A 27,758-nucleotide genomic window follows, 5' to 3' on the forward strand; every position below is an offset into this window, starting at 1 on the left:
ACAAGACAATGCTTTTCTATTCATGTCTGCTTGCATTTTAACAATAAAGTGAAACTTGACCAACTTTTAAATTTATCATTCCTGAATATTGTATTTCACTTGTACTAAATTCTAACATATTCAGGCTTTTAAGATCTATTCCCCGTGTGCGGAATATGTTGAAGCATTGTTAAGTGATCTCATAAATTTATCTCATAAATAAATTTATGAGCCTGCTCTGCTTCTTTGATATTGCATCACCACTTCCATGGATTTGGAAAAACAGTCATCACAGTGAATCATGAATTATACAGCCAGGGCCAAGTCCAATACTTCCTCATGTAATGGGACGGTATCCGAAGAAATATATAGGCTGCCATCTTTCAAATTTTTTCTCAACAAATATTTTACCAATGACAACAAACAAGCTCTACCAATGCTGTCGTGTCATGGAAAAGCCGTGTCAAGGCGGATACCACTCCTGTCGGGCAGAAGATTCTTCATATAATACTTTGATCTTCGAGATAGGTTTATCTTTTCCCTCCTTTCCTCAGGTATACAATCGATTGAACATTCACAGAAACCACGTCTTACAAACCTGTTTGAACAAGGAACTGTTATTAGAAAAGGGAGGGATATGAAACAGCCACCTTACCAGACTCATGCCCGAGTAAAGTTTGGGATTCAGAATGTAACTAATGCTTCAAACCAGTGGACTAGGAACAGTATCTCTAAAGGCTGGCAAACCCGACATCATATATTCGATCTTGTTCGGCTTTTTATACAGCAAAACTTAAGCTCAGTACTAGAGTAGAAGTTCAACAATCGCTACATGGGATATACCCATCTAGGTTTATCAAGCCATTTCATAACGAACCATCCCCACCCCAATAGAATATACACGAGTAGTAAAAAGTTCAAATAGCACGACATAGGTACTAGGTTTATTGAGGCATTTCCTAACCCACCATGCCCACCCTACTACAACGCACACGGATGGTAGTGAATATTGAAATAATATGGAAAAACATAAATATTGCCGAAGGAAAGGATATCAAGAAAGAAGAAAAGGAAAAATCCGAATTGCTTTTCTAGTAATATAGGCGGCTGGTTGTCCAAATTTGCTGCCAGATTTCCTTTCAGCTTCATTATTGCACGTGGATAATTAATAAAAATTCTCTTCCTTTTTCATTTCATGTTCATTTATTTATTTATTCGATTTTTTTGTAGCAATGACCGGGTGGGTGGCTTGGGGAGGTTTACGACTAAATGGTTGCAAAAGGTCTATATAACCCTATACATCCAGTTACAAGGTATTGATGCAGAAAACAGTGATATTTCTACATTTCTCTACTCAGGTTGTTTATGCTACGGCGTGACTTCTTGATAAAGCCAGTTTGTTACAGAAGTAAAATTCTGCTTTGAAGCTAATTGGAGTCTAAGAGTGGAAACTAAGATATGTATTGATGTTCCTATTTTGTACAGTCAGAGCACATTACGTCACAGCATTGGAACCAGAAACACGTACCAATCTGCTGTTCGTGTTGTCAGCAGGAAAAGCATTCGCAGTCCAAGGGAAGATGCTTTCTTCTCAATGTAATCTGCATATAATTGACAATGGGGTTTATTATCTGTGCATCCAAAGAACTTCATAGAACTATATCTAGAATCCTAGATAACCAGGTTCAAACACACCTCACTTTCAGAAATTTCACCTACTCTATTCCACTCCATGCAGATATGTGTCAAAAGAAAGATATTATTGGCTGTTCCACAAACATTTTGGATGGGACCCAAAGGGACGGGTTTTCTTACTATGGGGGTTTTTTTTTTTTTTTTGGGGGGGGGGGGGGGGGGGGGGGGGGGGCGCTGAAAGAGATTACCAAGAAGATGAGGAACAAGACTCGAATCAGAGCCATTGCATGGATACAAGGAGAGACTGTGGTGTATGAGATTGTAGAACGGAGTGTTCCCTCCACAATCAACAGAAGGTCTACCATTTTTCCACATTCTACTACATTATTTTTTCTATAATACTCATTTTCAACCATACATTTTTCATTAAAATAAAATTACACGTAAATAAAAAACTTTTCATTCTTTTTTAACCACACATTTCAACATCAATCACTATTACATAATACATTACTCACAAATAATGGGGCACAAACAAGCACATAATTTCTGGTATAGAAGTTTCTATAAAAATGGGAAATGCCCCTTTTGGTGGTTCTGAACTTCCAAAGGATCAGAGCAGAATGTGTTCCAGCTGTTAGCCATTTTTTATAAAAATGGAGGTACCTAAATTTCTACCATACAAAAAATTTTGCATCAACAAAAAGAGCTCTCTTTCTTGAAAGCACACTACTAAAAACACCTAGAGCTTCTTCTGTTAGATATATGCTTGTCTCTAGTTTCTATCTCTCCACATTAATATGATCCATTGCACAATAATTTATTAATCAGTGAAAGTTATTAATTTGTAGAACATCTACTTAAAAAAATTATTTCATGTATACATAATTCTAGGTAATTAGAAAGTGTTCATCGTGCTAAATTAGACTTATATATTTATTGTTTGTGAGTTACCAATGAGCTTGATATACATATCCAGTAAAAAATTAAATGCAAGGATGGTTCTCCAAGGAACATGATTTTACTAATTAATTTTAGTTTGTTTCGATATTTTGTGTTAATTATTAGATAGAAGAAACATTGAATTATGCATCTACAACGCGGTCAGTTTCATGAAATTTTATTAAATGTCAGAGGTTATTAATTATTGGGGGTTTTAATTTAGAAGTTCATATTGTATTTGCTTTTCTAATTGTAGTTAAAACGATAAAAAAATAAATGAACTTTGCCCCGCATTTACTGGAAGAGAGATCAAAATGAAAGCTATTTACGTCATACCAAGTAATTTGTCTCCTTGTCCTTGCCCTCGACATTCAGGAGAAACAGCAATAGCAGCAACCTCTCCGCACTTGTCTTCAAAGAAAGGAAAAAGAGCGGCACAGGCTATAATTTGACCTTCTCTTTCAACGACTATGAATGAATTCAGCGCTTTGAGCAGCTAAAATACATATATGATAATGAGCAATTGAACAAATGGTGTAATGCATATAAAAAATTAAATTATGATTACAGGAGCAAACCTCTTCCTTGGTCCTTCTTATCAATGTCCCAGACTCTTCTAAAGGTTGCAAAAGTTGTTTGATTCCAGGGAGATCTGCAACTGTAGCCATCCGTGTTCCTTCATAAAGATCGCTGCATAATGGAGTCAATCCATATGTCAGTACAAAATCGTTAACTATAACTAATCCAAACAACTTCCTTAATCCTTTATATATCTTCCTTTTTTTGTTGAAGTGGGGGGGGGGGGGGCACTCTTGATGTGGGGGAGGGGAAGAGAGGGGGACATATGGCTTCTACACGGTGTATCTATTTCTTACAGTGATACAGGTAAAATCAGAGAGACAATGATGATGATTGAGCGAAAGAAAAAGATTTTAAAATTTGTAACTGAATTTGGAAACAATAATAATGCATGTTTAGCCTGTAAAGATCATATTTGTTCTAGAATGGGCGGGGTGTGAACTTGTGCATAGAGCGACTTGTTAATAACAGGATCTAAATGTTTCGGTGGAATGGAATCCACTAAAGCTCTCTAAATGCCTTGAAACCCCATTGTCGCATATTGGACAATATAGAAAGCAGTAGACTGAATGCCAGCTGATTTGAGCACCTGACGATCAGATTTAGCTCATGGAAATGGCTGTCCATTCAGCTTAAAGAAAATTTATGAAGTCATCTGCCAAAGAAGTATGCATACCTAGCCACCATCGTACCAGCTCCATCTCTTTGAAACAATTCCTTCAATAAAACTCCAGCATTAGTCCCATCTAAAAGATGAACTCTTTGCACACCTCCCTGATGATAAATAGAATATCACTATTAGGACTGCTCCAGAAATATACCATGAGAGGCATTATAGAATTAATGAAACGTGGCAACCTTCTGCCCTTTCTTTAGAAAGAAATGGGAGCCTTAAAAAATATATGAACATATATGGCAAATAACATTGATATCCACCTTGAATGGCAGAAAAAAATTTGCTATGCTATGTCATAATTAAGCCACATATTGATGAAAGTTGTAATCATGGAATGGTATCACTAGAATAATTTCCACGTTCCCTCAAGTTTTGTTTGCCAGTGGTGTTTCTTAAAATAATATATAACCAGAGGATAAAAATCTAGCTACTGCCAACAACTTATAGAAAACAGAGTGATTGCTTTACAGACACAGGGCGAGATGTTTCATTTAGCAGATCAAATAATTGGTTACTCAATAAGACCATCATGTCATTAAATAGCGGGCACTTACTCTGCAAACAAAGGTTGCAGCAGCTAATTCTGAGAGGTATCCATTTAATCCACTGAGTTTTTCTTGACCTCCTATAGCGAAACCTTGTTCACCGGACCAAAGTCCATTTCCACTGTCAAAACCAACACCATTCTGAAACTTTGGAATATACCTATCACTAAAAGCCTTCCTGTTTTGAGAAGGGGCTGTTCCATTTGAATCATAATATGGTACACAAGCAAAATCGTCCTGACCAACAGCTTTTACATAATTAGCAGCTGTCTCGCTTTGCTTAGCTCGCTTGCGAATTAACATGTCTGCATCTTGAAGAGTTAAGAAACTAATAAGTCGTCCACAATCATCTAGAATTGGTCCATCTATCATGCAAATGAGTTTCTCTGCTCCAAGAGACATGGCACAAGCTGTGGCAACTTCATACGAGCTGCGAAGTAGAGAAGCAGAAATCATTGGTTCCCACGACTTAACCACTCAGTACAATCACCGTAGATGACAAAGCAGAGTTTTATATACTTCTACAACAGTTAATCATGTAGAAATTAAAAAGAATTACAGAAACAAAACCTCATAAAAGAGTTCCACAAACAAATAAATCAACTTGTGTCCTTTGGTTTAACAAAACTCAATGAAAGGAAATATCAGACTCTTGTTAAATTACAAGAACAAAAAAAAATAATAATAATAATAAAATAAAAAAAAGGGAAAAAAGCATAGATTTTGAAAATAACGCAAGATGGGAACTAAAAATATCCATCTTCATCCATGTTTGCTATGTATTAATTACAGAATGCGCAAGCCCCACAAAGTAACATAACTCTCGTGCTTATCCCCAAACTGGCAACAAAACTACCTATCAAAAGCCATGTAGCATACTTGCAATTTAATACTTCTCCAGAACTTGAATAACCGAGATTGTTCAGAAGCACAATACAATCTTGATCGAGCCTTTCACGAATGCGAGAAACATCTATTTTCTTAACTTCACCAGTTGATGCATAATCAATTCCTTCAACTATTCCTCTTCTCTGAGAAAAACCATACAAAAAAACGCATCAAATAACTTAAAAATGCGTACAACCCTCAAGTGTTAATATCAGCATTCTTACCTTAGCTGCTAAAAAATTACCACTAGCAACACTGACACCATCATACAACTGTCTTTTGTCTCCATGGCGGCGGATACCGCTCAAGGAAGGCCCCGGGGATAACTTGGCCTCAATCATGATTCGAATTCTCCCAGCTGCATCCATTGCAGCACTAAGAGCATCAGAGTCCGTGATTCTGTAGCTACCCACATACTTGGGTTGACATCCTGGAACATGACATATAAGTACTGACCAAGTGACCAACTATCAAGAACTAAAACGGAAGGGAAGGGTCATGTATAAGAATAAACCAGATAGAACACTTTGCAACAATGATAAATCACCAAACAAAAGAATATTGCGGGATAGAAAGTAAATTAACTTGAGTGTTAAAGATGCTTAGTTACATACAAGTACATTAAATTCGCAGTTAGACAAACAAAGAGGATGATAGAGCAGTAAAGTTTGATTACCTCTTTCAGCCAGAAGCCTGTCTATTTGGACATGGGTCCCGGGCACAATAACAAATTTGATTCCCAGCCCATGTAGTAGAGAAATATCCTACAAGTTAATTCGCAAATTATATTTGCAAATGCCGCAAAAAAAATCAATCCTTTTTTTTTTTTTTTTCAATTTCAATTCTTGCAGCTAACGAACATAAATACAAGATCGATAAAAACTTCAAACGAAATAATTTCAAGAAAAGACGTGCCATGAGAATGGGATCTAAGTTGGAGCTATCGACAATTTCAGAAGAGATCACGATAACAAAAACGCTGCCTCTGTGAGCAAGAAAATATGGCCAGGCTTCACGGAAGAATCCCACGAACATCTCGTCTTTAACAGCACTACTAGCTTCCATTCCTGCACTTTCTGTTTTCCTATAAACATTCATTCTATTCCCCAAACTGCCGTTACAAAATTCGTTTCCGCCCAATCTTTTGAAGAATTGAGGTTCATAGTTAGTTTTAGACCTCCAAATAGCATTTCGGGAGAAAATTGATTTTGTTTGGTAGTTTTGAAACCGAATGAACAAGCTCGAAGATGAAACTGCCATTAATTTAGGGTTTTGAATAGGATTAATAAACCAACAAAACCTTGATTATCGTTAAGGCCCCCGTCGGCAATGTCTGCGGAGGGTTGTTGAGAGGCGGAACTTTTTTCTTTGGTGTGTATTGAATTGGACTTTAAGACTTACGTGAATTTTATGGATTCCATGGATGTTTTATAAATTGGTACGAAATTAGTTATTTCATTTTAAAATTTTTATTAACTTTTGTAGAATTCAAAAGACTTTTGAAAACTTTTATTTGAAATGAAAATCATGTAAATCTTGTGTGAAATTTTCACATATAGGATGTTAGGGTGTGTTTGATTGACATGGAAAATATTACATAGAAAAGAAAATATTTTCCATCTTTTGTGGAAAATAAAAACCACCTCTACCCAAGGAAAATATTTTCCTTAAAAACAAGGAAAATTAGGCATATTTTCAAAAGTTGGAAAATGTTTTCCATGGAAAAAAATAGCAATCAAACACTCAAAGTGAAAATTTGAATGGAAAACTGATATTTTTCATGGAAAATAAATGTAATCAAACACACCCTTAGTTTCCACAATTCTCCTTCTTCTTCCCATATAATAAAAAAAATTTGAAAATAAATAAATTTAAGACGTTGATTAAATAAATAATAATAAAAATTATATATGATTCAATATTATTAGTATAGTAATTTTTAAAAATCAATATATTTAAATATAATTATAATTATTCATATAATTTTTTTTAATTTAATTAAAAAATAGATATTTTTCACAAAAAAAAAATGAATTAAAAAAGAAAAAAAAGTTACAAGAATCTAATTTAGTTTTTCATAGAAAATTTAAAATAGAGATAAATAATACGAGAGAGAGAAAGATAAATGAAATATAATCAATTAAAAAAATAAATTTTAATCATACATATCCATAAAAAGGTTAAAGGAAAAAAAATTTGATTTTTTTTATTTTTTATTTTTTTGGTGAAATTCTCCCAAAATTTCTTGATTAATAAGAGACAAATTTTAAAATTTTATATGAGTACTTTGTGTTTAAAAATTAGTACTCCAGAGACTTTTATAAAAGTCTCTGGAAGTTATTAAAATTTAAATACCCTAAAATTTATAGAGACTTCTAAAAGCTTTAATTGAATACACCGTAACTTTTAGAAATTTTTTGAAAGTATTTAAAAGTCTCAATTGATTCATCGTGATTTTTAGAGAGTTTTAAAAAATCTCAATTGAATACCTCTGAACTTTTTAAATCTCAAAAAGTCAGTAAAAATCTCAATTGAATACACCCCTGTTACTTTCTCTATTATTTTGGCCTTTCCAGAAAAAAAAATGAAAAAGAAAAATTCTAGTCAGGCTCTTGCGTTGTGTGAAAGGGTTTATTGCATGTGATTCACGTGGCCTACAATTTTTTTTTTCCAATTCTTTATTTATCGACTATTTGTGGATAATAAATATTTTATTACTTTAGAAAACCATCAACGTTTTCCATAAGCAGAAGATTACGAATATTCAATAGCATTTTACTATTTCACATTTTTATTTGATAATTTATTATAATCAAACGTAAAACAAAAAAGAAAGGAAAAAAAAAAATAGGAATATCACTGACATAGGAATTAGTAATTTAAAGTGGCCCATAGCCAAAGAGGTACCTCAAGAATTGAAGACAAGTTGGTGCTGTCAATAATTTCGCTTGACACCATCACCACGAAGGTACAACCCCGATGCGCCACAAAGAACGGCTGAGCTTCCCTCATCTTCTTCACCAGCATCTCCTCCTCCTCAAACGTACCACCCTCTGTTGCACCACTTCCGCCATTAATTCTTCTGCAACACCTCAATGAAAGTTTTGTTCTGTTGCCTTTTACCATCAAATCAGGCAGTCTGGTTTGCAGTTTTACTTGAGTCAGCATGTTGCAACAGCGCGAAATCGACCAAGTTCCTTCATTTTCTTGCGGATAAAACTGGGTTCTTAAATTTGCAAAGCCCATGATTCTGCAACGAGATTGGCCGTCAGTTTATAAGGTAAAGACCAATTATTTTTGGACAGGAAACTTAGTACATGATAATGCACGTAGGACAAAGGTGAGAGATGGAACTGTCCGTACTTAAATTGAATAGAACCTGATTTCTGGTGAAGTTCAGTATATGAAGGGATGGGGAAAATGATCTCTTAATTATCGGTGCTTAACTTATGTTAAGCAACGATAACATGACACACCATTTAATTTGGTGAATAAGTTAATGATACGTCTCATGTATTTAATGATTCACCAATTAAATGATATGTCATGTCATCCGTGCTTAATATAAGCTAAGCACCGATGCTTATGAGATCATTACTGGAATATATAGAATACATGCAAGAGATTATTAATACGATTTAAATTTTCAGGGGCCCCACAAGGCTCCTTTTTTTTTTTTTTGAGTGGGTCAGCTGCCTATGTATCAAGTCATGATTTTATGAAGCCATGCAAATCTGTGGCTATGCTCGATTAACTAGACTGCACTCAAGAAAAGTTTTGAATATATATTCAATTATTGGTGAATAACGACACGACGTACAGTAAATTAATTGTCAACTTTATTTTAACTTGCTTTTCTCTTTTCGTGCGATTCAAATTATGTCGTTTCTCGATATTGCAAAGAGCAATAATAACTAGGACAACACTCAAATCACCCTGTCAAAGGATAAACCTTTTGAAAATATGATAGTAATGTCGTTCTCTTTGTGCTTGACTTACAATTTGCAATTGACGATCACCATGGACCTGGATAGACTTTAAACATTATTTTGTGGAAACATCTCTTATCATCCATCCCACGATAGAGATATTTCCGATTGTGGCCTAAGATTCCACTGCACAATGGCATATTATGGTAGATGCCATTTTTATCTGTTTAGTTATTTTTAGTTGTTGCTTGTTAGGTTAAACAAAACTCATGTTATTTATTTCATTTATTCTTAGGACACTACTTTTGTTTTTTATTTTTATAATATATCATGAAAATTTTACTTTAGACCAAACAAACATATTTAAAAATCCATCCAAACAGATTCAAGAACTTCTTAATCTCAAAAACATCGTTTGACTTTTCAAAAGTCTTGCCAAACGACCTTTGGTCAAGTGAATTATTTATTTTTAGTTATTTAAGCCTTGCCAAATATGACTAATTGTCCAATTCGATAAAGTACACACAGGCGACAATCAGAAAGAGACCATTGATGCCTGCTGAACAATAATGCAGTGCCATCTTTTTAACGTGAGAAGTATAGTCCATTTTTACACCAAGATACGAAAGATTAGTCCATTTTTACAAGCAACTAAGATAAGCAAGCAGGAAAGAGGTGACAACCGCACCAATTGAATCGTGTACTGAAAATGTTCAAGACACCGAACAAGCTAGATCCCTGGACAAATACAAGTCCTTATAACATGGAGAAGAGAGAAGAAAACCAAAAATTCATAGATCCCTACTACTACAGTAGATTACAGAAAGGTTAATTTCAATTGAATTATATAGACGAAACATACTTCTTCTCAGTGAACTGTGTTCTTCCTGAAAGTCAATAGCTAAGCCTAGTCAAGTGTTGGTCGGGCTGCATAGGGGTCAACATGTAAAAATGCATGGGTTAATTGAGAACATATGTACCAAACAAGAGTAATGTTATTTACGGTCGCTCATTGTTATAATCATCTTATGTGACATACATATGACGGTTAGTGACATACATGTGACGATTAGTGATTTGATGTATTAATATGATAATTTTTTTTATTGTCTTGTGCATCAAATTATTAAACGTTACATGTATGCCATGAGGACGACTGCGATAGTGAGCGACTGTAAATAGCATTATTCGCCAAACAATATATACTTGTATAGTCGTACAACAATCTGGCTGGTGAAAAGCGTAGTCATATGGAGTGTTCGCCCTCTTGAACCTAAGAGTGACGAAAAATGGGCAAAAGAGGAAGATGAAAAAGAAGTTAGTTCAGAGATTCATCAAATCAATTCATCAGTGCAGATATTTCATGTTGAAAGTAAAGCTAACCTTGAAGAGGAGTATGTGGAGATTTGATGAAAGGTCTGTTAACATAGGATTCATCAATATTTGATGCATAGGGATCCAGAGATTTTCCAAGATTTATCTCTAATCTACACAATTTTCTGTAAGAGTCCCTCAAATTATATGCATGTCAAAGAAAAAAGAAAAATCTAATAATAGCATTGGAACATAGAAAAGTAAAAAATAAATGTATGACAGATGCCCAACTATATATATGCTACTATGACAGAGGTAGCAAGAGTGAATTCCGGAGACACTTCTTTGAGGGGATAATATCACGCCATTGGGTTATAACCAAATTTAACCAGAAAAAGGGATTATTTTGCATGAGAATTATAACTTGAACTCACTTGTAAACCAGATGAATGACCTTTGGTTTGCTCAATTTCTTCAAAGCTGCAGAAACAAAAAAATTCCACCTACCAAATCCTCCACTGCAAATAATTGATCATAAGACCTCTGAAGCACAAACGCATCATTCATTACTTCCCACCAAAAATAGATTCAATGAAACTCCGTCAAATGGAAATCAAAAATCTAACGCAAAACCTGAAGGATCAGCACTGAAGCAACAATCCTAATTGACCAGACAACAAAATGAGATACACCAATATCAATAGATTCATCCCCTGTAAGTACAAGTTTGCAAACAATCCAATAACCCAGCCAAGCTCCAGCAATTGCAAGAAACCAAGCAGAAATATTGCCAGCTGCACCACGTGAGCACTGGATGTTAGCAACACATAGAAGAAATTATCATGAGCAGAAAAATATCGCTTATTCCAAAGATGAAAGCAGTGTTATATATGAAGTGAAAAAACAATTTTATAAGGAAATGATTAAGGAGATGATTATTACAGGATAATCTGTTAACTAAAATCACCTACTCTCCTACAGATTAAGAATTTCTAATGCTGTGTTCATAAGACTTATTGAACCAGAATATGATACTTTCACTTTTCTTTAACTAGATAATGGCCTCTGTAAAGTAGACAAGCATTACATATCCTCATAACTATTCATATCTTTTACCCATATTAAATACAACTTAAGAAACTCCTAACCCAAGCCATGAAGGAGCAATATGAGCAGGTGGACGGTAAGTGTCTTGTGGCCATAGTGACTGCTACTGATAGACCTAGATTTCAATACTACAGGTGGTTATGGAAGCATCCGATACAAATCCTTCTGATTCAACATGTATTAAACTAAGAAATAAAGGTGCCGTGTCAAGCAATAAAAATGTTATCATTGTGTAAAAATGGAAGTATAACTAATTTGTTGAAACTATTATTTGGCTGTACATAAGAAGTATCGAATTTCACAATAATATAAGCTTATGTACATATTTCCCTCAACTAATTATTTTCATACAGGAACTTTGTTTAAAGACTTCGTATGTAAAACTAAGTTTGATGCGTGACATTTAATTTGTTTTTAGAGAGAAATTTTTCACTGTGAGCATGTCAATCACAAAAAGCAAACTCTACCTAGTCTGCAAAGGGAAAACTTGAATACATAACTAAAAGACTTGGCAACATTCAATTGTAATTTTTGCACTACATGTGTGGAAATTTGTCCTATAAAGAGGCAAATGTAATGGAACAAAAGTTATTCGGCTTTAAGACAATCAATTCACTAACTCAATGCTAGAAAAAGTATGTGCAAGAAACTAAAATAAATAAGAAACTTACATACAGGATTGTACATGTCTTGAGAGATTCCAATCTCTAGAAGTACTGAACGCAACAATCTTGGCACATAGTCAAGAAGGAAAACCCATAAGCTGACCTAAATAAAATAATTGAACCAAAGTAACCATCATTGAGAGAAATCGATATTCAAAAGAAAGTGCAGTATGTATGAGAAACAGTACTCAAAGAGCATGAATACAGAAATATTGCCAGAGAACTCTTCCGACCAGTTGGAAGAAGCTTCATTCCCTGTTAAGTAAACAAAACACGAAAAGTCAAAACACAGTTACACAATGATGAGCTTCTATGAACTAAGAGTATCCACACAGGCATTTTAACTCATGGTCCTTAAGTCACCTTAAATGAAGCATGGCCTAAATATATTATTATGTAAATGCATGGAAAAAACCATACCAATCATGGCCTAGAGGCCTTTCGTATAAAAAATAAGATAACTGGTAGCAGTAAAAATGTCAAAATGATCTGAAAGTCCCAAAGTTAATGGACCTACCTGGAAAAGAATCACCAATATCACAAGAAGAACTCCTACTGACGTTGCACTACTACAGTAAAATACTAGAGACTTGCTGAGCCAGGAAGCAAGAGTTATCATCATTATCCCCAAGACCAAAAATACCTTGCGGTATAAGAAAAATTCTGCAAAATAAAACACAAATTTATATAAGTACGCCAAAACATGTATTAAAATAGAAACAGAAAATTATCCATAGAAGAAGAAAATGATTTGAGAGGAACAAACCTTCATCAAGGGACACCTGGAGACTTCCTGAAGAAGCAGCTCCCATCCGTATATCTAAGAGCTGGTGACCAAAGAGTGACATTGATTTTGGTCACATTGATCCAACCTATAAACCATTAGTAAGTCTCTCCCACTGACCTTGAGGACACATCCCTATCCCAAGGGACACATTGCTGTAAGGTTAAATATAGCTGTGAATTGGTACTCTAAATACAGACGCATGCACATCTATGAAAAGGTGATTGCATCAAAATTATTAATTTGAAAATTGCTTTTGAAACCTATATTATCTATAAGAAGAGAGAGGAAAAGATGTTTTAGACCCACAAAATGCAGCATAAGTTTCAGCGAGAGATAAAAACAAATTATAACCAAACTTTATATCTGGGAATTTAGAATTCAATTGATTTCATTTCTTTATACAGAAGAGTGGAAGAAGAGAATCTATATAATACACCTGATCAAAGATAAGTACGGGGATAAGGCTTTGTACAGCTGAGTTTAATTGGGATCTGCCGATCTGCTGATTTAACATACTTCCTAAACTTAGATTTGATGAAGAATTGAGGTACTATAATGAAAAATAACAAACATACGGATTCAAGATATACGAGTTACTAAAAGCAACCCATTATCAATAGTACAAATGCACACTAAATAAACTAAGGAAAGATTTGTCAGTATATAAGGTCATGCGAAAAATTGGATTTGGAACACATAAAAAACTAGATACAAAATAAATAGATTTCCAATTAAGCAAGCAATTCCATTTACTATTGAGTCAGCATAGTTTATAACTAGATTCCATGAAGCAAGCAATTTCCTTTACACTGAACAAAATGATTTAGCATTATATATATAGACAAACCTGTGGAAACAGATCTCGACATTCGGCGGTCGGCCACTTGGATTTACATATGAAACTTTTACCTTCACAGAAATGGCAAACATGCTCAAATGTTTAAGCCTGCGAAAGCCTTAAATATGAACTCTCTCACATTTCACATTAGTTCCTGCATTGGACTCTGGGGATTTCTCCACCATCAAGCTTGGTGATAGCTGCAATGAGGCAGACCGAAAATAACTGCAGAACTAAAAACATAAGCTTAGAGACAGACTAATATACAAGCATTGGCGGACACGCACATACACTGATGTGCATGCATATATAGAAACTCTATAAATATAACGTTATATATACATAAATATACAAGCTTTTTTGACACAATATATGCAGGGGCTGAATGAAGGGGATTCCCCCAAACTTTCTGCAATTTGTTTTATTTTTATTTTTTATTCTACTGTTATTTAATTTTAGTAATAAAAAGTATCTGGGCCCAATTCTCTTCCACATCGTGTCCAAATCACTTGGCTCAAACAGCACTCTCAATCCAACTATATAACCTTCCCGTTTTCATCATATTTCTCTCTAGCTCATCGTCTCTACCCCCTCCCATGCCGAAATTTCCCCAAAATTTTTCAACCCAAACCCTAAATTTCACAATCAAAATCCTCAATTGCAATAAAACCCAACTGTGACTTTACCTGACCACCACAGCTCAGAAAATTTTTCTGCCATTACTGAATTTTGCTGCTTAGGTATAATTATTAACCACCTTTCGCTGCAGTTTAGAGTTTTTACATATGGATACAACACACTTATTTTCTTTTATTGATTCTGCTTTTCATTTTGCATTTTCCTTATAATGTATGTATAGTATAATGGAAGTTTTGTACTATTATTTTCCCAGACTTTTACTGCCACTGGTACAGACTATAAATTCTTTTTTGTATGTATGCGAAAGTTTTAGCTGGTTAGTTAATGAATGCAGGATCGCAAAGTTGTGAATGTCTATCGAGAGTTCTTGAGGTGTAATGTTGTGTCATTTCAGAATTTTGGCTCATTTCTCAGGTGACCAATGGCTTGCCCTTGCTTATATATTGAATTACTAGAAATGATTGAGGCCTTTTCTGCTTATATGATTGTGGTCTTGTCAGCCTTGTTTATTATTTTTTGTATGTGGATTGTTAAATTAAGTGATTGTTTAATTCATATTATTTTCAAAATACATTTTTCTCTCTTTTCTTTTTAACCACACATTCTTCAATAAAATAATATTATACGCAAACCCAAAACTTTTTTTTTTCTTTAACCACATTTTCTCCATTAATCTACCATTCGAAAATACATTCACAAAAGAAATGTGGCTCAAACAAGCCCTAAATGGTAAACAATGATGGAGAAATATTGGTAATGATTAAATAAGTCTCCTCCTTCTAGTATTACAAATCATGTAACTGTACAAATGATATCAAAGTATTCGTAGCGAATGCTTGAAATAAGGTATCAAAAATTCCATCACTGTTATTTTGTTTCAAAGTTCTTTTGCATGTTAATTTGGGGATCCCCCAACTCAAAATGTCTGGCTTTATGTATGTAATATATATCCCTAATACCATGTCTCCAGCTCAGTAAGATGATAATCATTCGACAGATCCCATTGTAATAAGAGGATAATATTTTGTATGTATCAATATGAATTGCATAGATCCGAGAGTCATTTAGTGCAGGCCGTGGATCATATTCCACAAGAGAGAAAATATTTCAAGAGAAAAGCAAACAAGCATAGGACCATGGCGTGGTTTTCAAATGCCCAAAACCAACCACATAAGTACATGTACATCACTTCCATACAACAGCAAATCAACCGCAATTAACAGAATAATACTGTTCGTAAGTTCTATACATTCATATAAAGGATAGACATGTTTGGCATGCAAATCTGAACGGAATTTTCAACAGTACACTAAACAAGATTCTAACTTCCTTCTCTACTTCCATACTGCCTATTACTATCCAATATCCATCCACCTTATCAAACATACCATATGGATATAACTTTTTTTCCCCTGTCCATTGGATCTCTTTGCCTAACTTTAGAATGTTTGCCCATGCTTAAAAGTAATTAAAAGTTAAATTTTCTAAAAGTAGTACGTACAAATACGTAATTAGCAATAATTTTACTATAGGAAACCAAAACCCTACAAATTTAAACCTAAACCACACCCATAACATAATTCAAATTTCGTCAATCAAATTACTAGCCAAGTATTTATCCAATAACTGAGAGCCCCACAATTAAAAGATGTCTTCTTTTTATCCTTAAACCCAATTCTAAAAAAGATGTCAAAGAAGCTTACCTAAACAGAGTTCATCGGTGAAGCTAACGGATGGCAAGAATGAATGTGATACGAAGAGAAGCCATAGAATGCTGCAAGCTGATAGACTTGCAGAGGCCATGGGTTCGGGTTTATGGTCGAAGTGAATTGAAGTTTAGTGGAATTCATCATTGATGGGCATATTTACGTTGGTTCGGCTATTGAAATTGATAAGTTGTGATTCTAAAATTATTAGCAATTTAGGGATTTGATTCGTTCTTTAACGTTATCAAAGATTCAAAGGTGTAAAGACCTGGAAAAAAAAATACCCGCGCCTGCTCTCTCTTCAAAAATATATTTGGCAATTATAGATATTAAAAAAAAGTTGACACACAGATGGGAAATAAGTAAAAATTGTGAATGTTAATTGTAATTGAAATATAGTCTTTTTAACAAAAAATGTAATGTTAATGATTAACGTATTTTTATCATTATAATTTCTTTATGACATCAACGAATAACCTAATATTGCAAAATTTAGCCCCCGTTTGATCCCCATTTTCGGAAAATAAAAATGGGTGAATTAGTATTTTTTTTAAAAATGAGTGGTTGAAAAAGAAAGAAAAATTCAAAAGTGATTGAAAAGGAAAGAAAAGTTTTCGATTTACATATAATATTATTTTATGAAAAATTGTATGATTGAAAATAGAAGATAGCAAAATTGAATGTAATGTAATGAAATTTATGACAATCAAACGGTGTCATAACTCATTTTCAATGCAAAAAAAGCCCCAAGGCCGTTAAATAGCCAACCCTCCAACAGGGGACGCCCATTTATAACCCTATTTTTGGCCTTGGCCAAAAGTGGGGTTGATTTCAATGTCAAGTCCAATTTTATCGTATAGACACATAGATCCTGCATGAATAGACCAACTCATGACTCTATAAATTTATTATTAAGCCCTTGTCTGGCAACAATTTTTTTCCAAAATTAAGAGCAATTTTTGCACCATTGTCAAAGTGAAGTGACGGCACCTTTGAGAAGGAAGTCAACAAAAGCTGGTTGAAATGAAATAAAAAAGGTTAAAATCGGGTAGAAAATCAGAAATAGACACGGGCTTAACCTGCTCTTACATATACGATTGATGCATATTTTGATGAATGATTTTTAAGTGTATTACATTCGTCCACTCGATAATATAATTATTTTTTCACGTCAACATGAATCACAAAAGAATTCTACTGATACATCCCTATTGTCACAATTTGTATGCTATGTCTCGATTTAGAATTTAAAAGTTTAAAGAAATAAACACAAAACATCATTAGTAAGGACCAAGTAAGAGGTAATCCAAAGGATACCATCATATCATATTCCCATTATGAAAAAGCAATAGAACGAAAAGAAGAGAAATCAAAACTACATTTTATTTGTTTTCATTAATGCTTAGGCCATGAAAAGTTGAGGAATTGGGGTAGGGTGTCCATGTTCAGGACCTAATTTCTGCAATACTCTCTAAGGTTGGTCTCCACTGCCCTCCTCCGCCATGGTGCCTGCCCACACTGCTGCCGCCGCCGCCGCCGCCGCCACTGTTACCGAGGTTTTGCACATCCTGTTCCGTCTGAAGAAAGAACACGGAATCACATAAATTGAACAATATTCAACAAAACAAAAGAGCAGATTAAGTTAAAGCTAATACAACCCTTCACATTCACAATCACATCTGTATGCCCTTTTGGCATTTGAAGTACAATTATTAAAAGAATTACCAAAAATGCACAATTATTGAGTTAAGCAATGACAGATTAAGTAAGCTTTCTTCAACATGATTGCATTATACATGAAAAATTTGCTGATGCTGTTCTCATAACAATGTTGGTACTGGGTCTGAGCGACAAAACTAGGTAGACAACCAAAGAAAATTTTTGAAAAAAATAAAAATAAAAAAATACTAAAAATATTTATTTACTAATAGATTCTTGACAATGAGTGCCTCTATGCTCTCAGCACCAAACAGCAAATGCTTAATAAAGAAGCAGATTTAATTAAGTTCAACAACCAACATAATATTCGATTTTCCAGTTAAAATTATGTTTAATATCAATACTTTGGGATCAAATCCGATGTGACCACTTTATTATTACACAAATAATATTGTATATTAAAATCAAACATAAATACCGTATTTGACTCGAATCATGAAATATGCCCAGTACCAAGTTGGGAGTGATTTTGAATAATTTTTTCTCAAACTAAGGTCTAAGCAGAGTCCGACTCTCGACACCATGTCTCTGCCTAATAAGAGTATAAGACGAGTCGAGCTTAGTTGATCCTTCCAAATTTACATCTCTAAATAAACAACAGCAAAAAGACATAGTATCTGTAAGTCATACTGCAAAACATGTCCATGTTCTGAGAAATAATTTAGTGAATCTATTGAGCAAAAAGGAAGAAATCAGGATCTGGGGTATAGAGATCTTTTTCTACTTCGATGCGCATGTAAAAGAATAAATGAATCACTTTTCTTGAATCCAAACATGCTTTTATGAATAGACACGACAACCAAATCAAGATACGAATCCCACAGTTCCAAGAATAGAATAAATGATCCAGTATTTTCTTTAGCACTAAGTGCTTGTTTGAAATAACTTAAAAAATTGTTAAAAAAATCAAAGCCAAAGTTAATTTTAAACCCACAATTTTATCAAAATCTGCAAAAACTTTAATCAAACACTTTGTCAAACAGCCCCTAAATTTGTAAATAATCAAACTCTACATATAAAACCTACTTTAGAAATTTACCTTATCCGAACTACAATTTGCTAGTTTTGATTTGGATTTGGAATTGGAATTCTTTGGCTCCAAATTGAGAGCTCCTCTTTCCTTCAACAATTTGCCTAGTTTCTTGCATTTCTTTTCTGCAAATTCCTTCAACAGATCTTTTCGCCATGCAAGAGAAATGAAAAAATGAAATCGTTAAAACATATCAACTTCGTTTATATATTTTTTTATAACGTTTGTACCTTCAAAGCTAACGAGTCGATAAACTTGTCCGATAAGCAAAGTATCATCCGGTCGGAGAAGTTTCAGCTGCTTCACCGGCGTACAATTCTCAGTTTTCGCCGCCGGCGAGTTGATTATCATTGCCACGTAATGGCCAGGATTGGAAACCATGACTTCATTGGCACTGACAGACCAGTAAATCCTCTCCACTTTGTTGCTTGGATGCAAAATCACGATCGTCGCCGCCTCCGCCCCCTGGCAATTCCCCATCTTAATAATACTACCTCCGCCGATTCCTTCCTTCCAAATGAACCGTTATATCGAAATGGATAAATTTTGTTTTATGAAGTAAGGGGTGGTTGAAGGGATGTTTCAATGCATAAATGAGGAAGGAATCCTTAGACGTGACAAAGAAATCAGACAGCAATGCCCAAGAAACGTATACATCCAATTTCTTAATTTCATAAGGAGAAACAAAAACTCCTATGCTGCCATTACTGTACTAATTTTGTAAGAAAGAATTCTGTTAATGGGCTGAGGATGCGGACATGAAAATGAAGCATAAATATAAAGACATAACATGAGGGTGGAGTAGGGTGGGTTTAAGAGGAGGAGACGTAAAGTGGTAGATCTGCCAAACTACCTGCCAATAGCAGGATATATAGTTTACGACTTTGCGGGGTGGATTAAAAGAGGGGGCCTTCTTGAACATAATGGAAGAGGGGACGTCGATACTTGGGCATTATGGACGTCATTATGGTGTCCATTATGTATTTCAAGCATTACTCGAATTAAAATTGCAATTCAATGACGGCACGGGGCTTATTTAGATTAAAATCTTATTTTAATTTATATTAAAGTCAAAGTTAGAGTCAAAGCATTAAACTATCATTATTAATCACATCTTTCATGAATTTTACAATTTTTCGATCATACATTTTAAAAATTTCTATCACAATGTACTAAAAAGAAAATCTAATTTTAATGAATAATGCTATTTGCAGTGAAAACTATCGGCAATCGCCCTATGTGACGTATACTTGACAGTTTTTCATTTGATGTATAATTCAAAAAATAACTACTATATATATGTATCAAATACTAAATTGTCAAGTGTATGTCACATAGGGCGACTACTGACAGTCTTCACTACGAATAGCATTACTCAATTTTAATTCTCACTAAACGTCCTCTAAGCGTGTGTTGACTAGCATCTGACCAAAGTTCCAAACTATTTAACTCCAACAGTCTGTGCATTGTTACCTAATAATTTTGTTCTAATCCAACTCTGATGGATGAATTACACAAAATAAGTTAGTACTTTAGCCCCTTCATTAATCAAAATTCTTTTTTTCATAAGCTTAGTTTTAATTTTACATTCACACGATAAAATATTTTACAACTAAATGTAAATTTTTTTCTTTTTTTAACCACATATTCTTTTAATCTGAAACTTATTTTTTCTCAAAAGAACTCATTAAAATTAATGTCAAACCGAGACTTAGTCTTTACTAAAATTGAAGCAGAAATTGTTGACATCAAATATTAATTAGTCCTTGTTGCGGCTAAAATAAAAATTTTAGTAAATTTTAATAAAAATAGATGAAATATGTGGTTAAAAAATTGGTAAATGTTGTGGAATCTTATAACATGTATAATTGAACTTTAATTTAGAGAATAATGAATTTTAAAAAATAGGACCAAACATGGGGCTAAAAAAGAGATTTGATTTGATTTGATTTTAATAGATGTCATACTTCAACGAATGTTAAAGTAGGGTACATTCAATTTTAACTTCTAAAAGTAGATTACTTTCATGGAATTTTGCATAATATAAAAGTATTTCATAGACTTCAACAGATTTTTATAGAATTTATTTGACTTTTACATACTTTCTTTTAGAAAAGAAAAATCTCACACACTGTTACATGTCCTTGTTTTATTGAATCATATATTTTTTATCTGCAACTAAAAATATTAGTCACATCAATTAGAAAAATAAATAATTACAACATTTCAATTCTCTTTGAAGAAGAAATGAAGATTATAATATTCAGTATATAAAACATGTTGAACATGGTAATTTGGCAAATATCAGTGTCATGACACACTAATATGTCCCGTAAATTTAATGATTTACTAATTAATTAGTGTATCATGTCACCGATATCTAAAATAAGTTAAGTATCAGTGCTCATTAAATCATATATATATATATATAGTTTACCCTTAGGTATTTATAATGCATAGAGTCTGTTTGAGAGTGATTTTGAGAATTGACTTTTTGATCGTTAGGAGAAAAGTGGGATCTACATATGAGAGAAGAAATCAAATATGGCGACTGAAATAATAAAATAACAATAAAAAAATCAATTTTTTGGGTGAAAAAATCGCTCCCAAATAGGCCCATAATAATAGTTAATTAAAAATAAAAAGCACGAAAAATAAAATATTTTGATATAAATCATGAATGATGAGATGTAATAATTAATGGAAGGTTCAAAATATGAATTAAAAAAATTAAAAAAATAATTGCTACAATCAACAAAAATATAATATGTTTGGCACGGATTAAAATTTGATTTTAATCTAAGTTAAAGTCAAACAATCAATATTAGTCAAATCTTTCATGTATTTGACAACTTTTCAACCACACATTTCAAAATTTTTTTATCACAATCTACTAAAAAATTTAGAAGGTGTTTGGGAGACATTTTTATGTAAAAATACATTTTTGAATAGAAAATTGATGAGAAATGTATGGTTGAAAAATATGAAATTTTTTTTTATTTACGTGATGTATTATTTTAATAAAAAATGTGTGATTGAAATGAAGAGAGAGAAGAATACATTTAAAAAAAAATGAGTACCAAAAGGAGTCTTAATTTAATCACTACCAAGTCAATTTAACTGCAATTAAAATATCACTTAACAAATAAAAATTATGACTATCGTTTATTTACACGTAGCGTGCCAAAAAAATATCTTCTCTGCATCTCCGCATCTCTCTCAGGCATAATTCGAAATTCATTTGATCGCTCAGCAAAAGATAAAACTCATTAGCAAATTATATAATTCGTTTTCCACTTCTATTAAATTCGCTGAAAAGGCGACACCTATCAATATTAATTTCTTGGTCTGCCCTTGGCGTTGCCTTGTCTCCTCCATTTCAGGTGTTCATATCTTTTAATTGCTTTACATAAATAAAATTTATTAGTGCACGCCTGCGAAAAATTATGGTTTGGACGTCAATTCTTGATACCCAGTGTTGATATGACGATTTTATGCATATATTATGTTTAATGTTTTATGGGTAGGTCAGAGAATGGATAGAAATCAAGGAAATTGTAAGGAAACGCAATCTTTTTGCGGATCAAAAGAGAATCAGAGGGCGGATTGTTCATTAAAGGAAAGGAAAGGGAAGCGATTGTGGAAGAAAGTGAAGTACCAGCTGGTGGAATACAATTCATTGCCTGGTTTTTTGAAGGACAACGAATATATTCTTGGTCATTATAGGTCTGAATGGCCGTTAAGGAAGGTTTTGCTAAGTGTTTTCACTATTCATAACGAGACTCTCAATATTTGGACGTAAGGATTTTTGCTTCTTTGCATCTTTTCTTGTTTATTTTCTGTAAAAATTGTTGCTCTTATTATATTGGTGACTTTTATCATCCGACATTGGAACTTTTGTTGCAATTTTGAATGTTATTGAGTTCTATTTTCTGTTTAATTAAAATTGAGTTGTTTCATAATTGTATCGCTCTTTCGTAATATTTCATAATAGAGTTGATTATGGAGAAATTTTAATTTTGGGGAAGCCAATAGACAAAGAGTGCCATATATGCATTTCTGGTCTAAATCGAAGTCACCTGGGAACAGTACAGATTGTAAAAGAGTGCCATATATGTATGGAGATCAATACAGATTGTAACATTTCCTTCTTTCTTTTTGGATGGTGGTTTGGGAATTGGGGAGGCGATTGTAATGGTGCTGTGACTATGTGTATGTTAAGTGATAAATTATGCCTTTCACTATATGAGGGTTGAAAAAAACTGGTTTAAAGGGAAAAACTAAAGGCAGGGTGATGGTTTTGTTGAATTTTGAGCACAATGTAGATTTATAGGTAGCCAAACAATCAGACATCATTGGAGTAGCACACGTCTTGTATAATCTCACTCTTAACCAATTCTTTTCTACCATATTTACCGTTTTATGCAATTTTTTCTTCTTTGAACCTAATAGTTTGTCATCTGTAACTTAACCCATATTTTTTCTGTCCAAAACTAATGTTGCCACAATGTGTTCAACATGTCTGGTTAAGGATGGTTTTTTAAGTTCATTATGTCAAGTGCCGTTGAGGTTTCACACATTTTTGGGAGTGTTATCTTAGTGTCCAACTTGCACACCCTGATGTTGGAGTGGAGCGTGCTAGCTTGCAATAGTGTTTGTGCTTCCTTGTGTTGGTGGGATTGCTTTGTGTACAATGCAGTTTTCTATGCCAGTTCATGGACTCTTCTGTGATTATTCCTAATTGTCGTTTGTGGACAACAAATTGTCCTTTACTCTTTCACCTTTTCTTGAAAGTTGTTCAAGAATTAACTGTACCAGATGGGTTTAAAATGGTGATTTTGCACACATCTAGTTATGCTATTTTAATGCTTTCGATATACTGAGTAATGTCACTATGAGCCGGTCATTTTCTTGCAACCTTGTTGAGGAGATGGAAATTCAACTCATTCATGTACAGTCAACAAAAGAATTTTTTATTTTTATTTTTATTTATTTTTGGTTGTTTTAGATCATAGTCAAAGTACTTTTGTGTTCTTTTGAAGTTTTCCTTCACTTTTATTCTTTTCATGCGATTAAGAAAATTATTGGGGCAGACTTTCAGCCTGGAGTGGAGTCATTCCTGAAGAGCCCTATACAAATGGATAGCTTCTCATAGTTTACATGCACTTCCCATAATCTGCTTCAACCAGGATACGATGATAGGGAGCATCCAACAGACTTGTCCAATATGCTATAACTAATGGAATTCTTGTATGTGTGGAAATGAAAAGGAAAGGCTTGAGAAAGATGATCCAACAGCATGCCGATTTAGGGTTTAGGCCAATCTTTACATTTTCCAGTTCGCTTAACAACTATATCAAGAATAATGTGTTATTTGATGTAATGGTATTTGTTTTGTTTTAATATATTGTATTTATCAATCAAGTTATGAAGGGGACACAGACAGATTGACATAATTTCTTATTTTTTTGGGTTTCTTTTCCATGTTGTAGAAGTGTATGAACTACATTTTCCCCTAGAACAGGGATATATTGTTACTTGGGACCCTTGATAAGTATGGAATGCGGTTTCTTGAATTGAGGGATAAGTGGTTTTAAATTGTTATTGCTTTCTGCCATTGATGTTCTGCTGCTGGCGTTGTCATGACTTTTGTTTTTCTGTTTATGTGATTAGGCCTTCATTTGAATTCCTATTTCTTCCTATTTGCAGGCATTTGATAGGGTTCTTCCTCTTCCTCTATCTGACTATTTACACTGCTATGAAGATTCCAAAGGTTGTGGACCTTCCAACCCTGCAACATTTCCCTGATGTGCTGAGAAAAGCCGATTTCCATAAACTGTGTACAGAACTTATTGATTGTCTTCCGTCCTTGCCACAGATGCCTGATTTGCACAGACTTCAAGAGGAGTTAAAGACTTTGCTGCCTCGTATGGATTTGCCGTCATTATCTAATTGGCATATTGTGGAACTCCTCTCTAACTGTTTGCCGGAGCGATTCTCGAGCAACCAAACTGATGCTTGCGTTCTGGTACTTTTGCATTATACTGCTTTCCTGTTCAACACTATCAGTCTTTTATTACCATGTGAGACACAGCATATATTAATCACAATGTAGTAATGAACACTAAATTGGCTTCACTACTTGATACTACACATCAGCAATGCCCTATCTTTTGTATCGTCAACTGTAGCTGTTCTGTCTTCTCTCCCAGCATTTTGTATCTAGTTTCACTGTACATTTTTAGTGTTTCTATGTTGATCTGTTGAAGGCCGCTCATGCTTGTGAATTCTTTTTTATCTTAATTAACTTAAAATTTACCCAGCTGCCTTTTAGTGCAAATTTGCTACTTATTCTCATCACGAAAGAGAAACTAATGATTTAATCAGAATTTTATTGAAAAATGATGTACGGTCAATTATATATGTCCCTTCTATCAAAGAAATATGGATGTAACTCAATGTGATGATCAAAACATCCGTATTTCTCTCTTGGCTTTCAGCCCTGTTTCCCTTGAACTTTCTATTTTCTGTTTTTGTGTTATTTCTTTTAGTAGGTTCATTATAATCCTGACTGGTAGATGAATTGTATTTGTTCAATTGTCAGTTAACCAAGTACAAATTAGATGGTTGTGTCATGTCTTGGTGTAGAATTAAAAAGAAGCTCCCTTTCAAACAGGTGTGCCATAGAACAAATTGGAAAAGGGAGAGGAAAATACTTAATTTTATTGAACATTTTAGTAGATGATTAGATGTAGCATTAATGGAGCTGCACCAAAACATTCATATTGTCTATCAACGTAGATTAGTAGTATGACTTAGCTTGATTTTAACATCTATTAACGAAGTAATTTCGGCATTTGCATCATAGCATGAACGAATTTGTCGTTCTTATTAAGCCTTCGTTTTGCGAACCAATTTATAAATGGTTTATAAATTTAGTCAAAGCGAAACATTAAATTTCAGCAACACATTTATAATTACTATTCATTTATTATCCACACATTTCGTGAGACTTATTAATACTACAATTATTATTTCCCTTTTTAAAACATTTATAAATTTGCCAAACGGAGGCTAAGTTGAAACTTTGAAGTTTTCATGCACAATCTAGTAACTACTTTTGGTGAGAAATTGTGAGTTCTGTGCTGATTTGAAGTGGTAAAGATGAGCTTTTATATAAAACTTCATGTCATGGGGCATAACTCAAGACTTGATCTTACACCCAACATGGTGAATGCAAGAAATTCTAGATTCTCTTGGTTCATGGGTGGTAGGCATTGTATTGTTAGTTTAAATAGAGCTTCAGTTATTGGAGTCAAATTGATAATACTTAATTTTAGCTACAGATAAATTTTCCATAATTGAGATTGTTCAAGAGTTTTATTTTGCAATTTCAGGTAATTTTAATTGCAGACGTAAGTCACACATGGAAAGTTTTTATTCCTATTTCTTTACTTTAGAAGAGAAAGGGAACAACAATTTACTCCACTATTTTTTAGTTCTTGTGTGCAGCTGTAATCTTCATCTCTTTAACATTGGAGAATAGTAACGTCTCTTGTTAACATATTTTACATGGTTTAATTGTTTGCAGCATAGCATGAAGGAGGATGTGGCAAATATAATAGCACCGTTGATGGTGAGGCCAATCACTCGTTGGCCCTTCTTCGCCTTTCTGGGTGGAGCCATGTTTTGTTTGTTAGCAAGCAGTACATGCCACTTACTCTCTTGTCATTCTGAGCGCTTATCATACATAATGCTCAGGCTCGACTATGCCGGGATTGCTGCTTTGATCTCAACGTCCTTTTATCCTCCAGTCTATTATTCTTTCATGTGCTATCCTGTCTTCTGCACTCTCTACATAGGATTTATTACTCTCCTGGGCCTTGGTACAATCTTAGCATCCCTTCTTCCCGTATTCCAAACTCCCGAATATCGTAACTTTCGAGCAGCACTCTTCTTCGGAATGGGCGTGTCAGGTGCAGCACCTATTCTGCACAAGCTCATCTTATTCTGGCACCAGCCCGAGGCACTCCACACAACAGGGTATGAAGTTTTGATGGGAGCATTTTATGGTATTGGAGCATTGGTTTATGCTATGAGAGTTCCCGAGAGGTGGATACCTGGAAAATTCGATATTGCAGGGCACAGCCACCAACTTTTTCACGTCCTTGTAGTAGCCGGAGCTTATACTCATTACCGTGCAGGACTGATTTATCTCCGGTGGCGGGACATGCAAGGGTGCTGAGAATTACTTAAGAGAATATAAATTATGGGACTGCCATGTCTTGGTGTATTATTGTCAAATATGGGTACATAAATGCAGTGGGGAAGGTGCTGCCGCCCCTATCTGTAGACTTTCATACTTATTTTTATGGTTAGTTAAATTGCTCAATGTATTGGCCTACAACAATTCTGGACCAGATATTGCTAATAGTTTTATCCTTGCACTGTCATATCTCTATTAATTACTTGGCCACTATGTGTACATATTCTATTCCCGTTCTAGTAAGGTAAACTGCAGTTAGCGATGTGCAAGTTGAACTCGAGACTATACTTAAGTACCACTATTTTATGCGCATTTATGGTGGAAAAGTAAATAGTTGTAGAAAAAATAACTTGCGAATTATGCTATATTACTCGTTTGTTTTTTAAATGAAAGTATTACTGTATCTTCAAGTTTAAACAATATTGGAAGAAGATCACATGACAGGGTCCCCTCCTCCGTGTTCTGTGTACAGTGAACTGTCACCATAAATACTGAATTATTGAGAGAGGGCCTA

At 34.0% G+C, this 27,758-nt stretch overlaps 4 protein-coding genes across 17 annotated transcripts; 1 reads left to right on the plus strand and 3 right to left on the minus strand.

Moving 5' to 3' along the window:
* Positions 1-55: 55 nt before the first annotated feature.
* On the minus strand, positions 56-8,596 carry LOC111402143 (probable amino-acid acetyltransferase NAGS2, chloroplastic). 2 transcript variants are annotated; one of them, XM_023030241.1, is made up of 10 exons: positions 8,152-8,596; positions 5,921-6,008; positions 5,469-5,674; positions 5,236-5,387; positions 4,366-4,786; positions 3,812-3,909; positions 3,135-3,246; positions 2,893-3,052; positions 1,508-1,580; positions 56-577 (listed from the first exon to the last, which is right to left on the minus strand). In XM_023030241.1, the coding sequence occupies exons 1-10, from the start codon at positions 8,488-8,490 to the stop codon at positions 427-429; spliced, it is 1,800 nt and encodes a 599-aa protein (XP_022886009.1). In that variant the 5' UTR covers positions 8,491-8,596; the 3' UTR covers positions 56-426. The 2 variants fall into 2 exon arrangements, with proteins under 2 accessions (XP_022886009.1, XP_022886008.1); XM_023030240.1 differs by lacking the exon at positions 8,152-8,596 and adding an exon at positions 6,160-6,643.
* Positions 8,597-9,947: 1,351 nt separating this feature from the next.
* On the minus strand, positions 9,948-16,459 carry LOC111402145. Of its 10 annotated transcripts, XM_023030250.1 has the most exons (11): positions 16,227-16,455; positions 13,894-14,109; positions 13,026-13,198; positions 12,777-12,922; positions 12,476-12,514; positions 12,266-12,362; positions 11,121-11,281; positions 10,922-11,030; positions 10,557-10,591; positions 10,394-10,446; positions 9,948-10,100 (listed from the first exon to the last, which is right to left on the minus strand). In XM_023030250.1, the coding sequence occupies exons 3-8, from the start codon at positions 13,105-13,107 to the stop codon at positions 10,962-10,964; spliced, it is 594 nt and encodes a 197-aa protein (XP_022886018.1). In that variant the 5' UTR covers positions 13,108-13,198; positions 13,894-14,109; positions 16,227-16,455; the 3' UTR covers positions 9,948-10,100; positions 10,394-10,446; positions 10,557-10,591; positions 10,922-10,961. The 10 variants fall into 10 exon arrangements, with proteins under 10 accessions (XP_022886018.1, XP_022886017.1, XP_022886016.1 ...); XM_023030249.1 differs by having other exon boundaries at positions 10,394-10,591; XM_023030248.1 differs by having other exon boundaries at positions 10,394-10,660; positions 16,227-16,454.
* Positions 16,460-17,513: 1,054 nt separating this feature from the next.
* On the minus strand, positions 17,514-19,773 carry LOC111402146. Its single transcript, XM_023030253.1, has 3 exons — positions 19,209-19,773; positions 18,988-19,124; positions 17,514-17,806 (listed from the first exon to the last, which is right to left on the minus strand). The coding sequence occupies exons 1-3, from the start codon at positions 19,456-19,458 to the stop codon at positions 17,675-17,677; spliced, it is 519 nt and encodes a 172-aa protein (XP_022886021.1). The 5' UTR covers positions 19,459-19,773; the 3' UTR covers positions 17,514-17,674.
* A 2,378-nt stretch (positions 19,774-22,151) lies between these two features.
* Positions 22,152-27,504, plus strand: LOC111402147 (heptahelical transmembrane protein 4-like). Of its 4 annotated transcripts, XM_023030258.1 has the most exons (5): positions 22,153-22,361; positions 22,506-22,776; positions 24,688-24,751; positions 24,857-25,006; positions 26,570-27,504. In XM_023030258.1, the coding sequence occupies exons 2-5, from the start codon at positions 22,514-22,516 to the stop codon at positions 27,221-27,223; spliced, it is 1,131 nt and encodes a 376-aa protein (XP_022886026.1). In that variant the 5' UTR covers positions 22,153-22,361; positions 22,506-22,513; the 3' UTR covers positions 27,224-27,504. The 4 variants fall into 4 exon arrangements, with proteins under 4 accessions (XP_022886023.1, XP_022886026.1, XP_022886025.1 ...); XM_023030255.1 differs by having other exon boundaries at positions 22,152-22,361; positions 24,688-25,006; XM_023030257.1 differs by lacking the exon at positions 22,153-22,361 and having other exon boundaries at positions 22,368-22,776.
* The last annotated feature ends 254 nt before the right edge of the window (positions 27,505-27,758 follow it).

This window comes from Olea europaea, chromosome 10 (assembly GCF_002742605.1).
Source record: "Olea europaea var. sylvestris chromosome 10, O_europaea_v1, whole genome shotgun sequence".
Classification (NCBI taxonomy): domain Eukaryota; kingdom Viridiplantae; phylum Streptophyta; class Magnoliopsida; order Lamiales; family Oleaceae; genus Olea; species Olea europaea.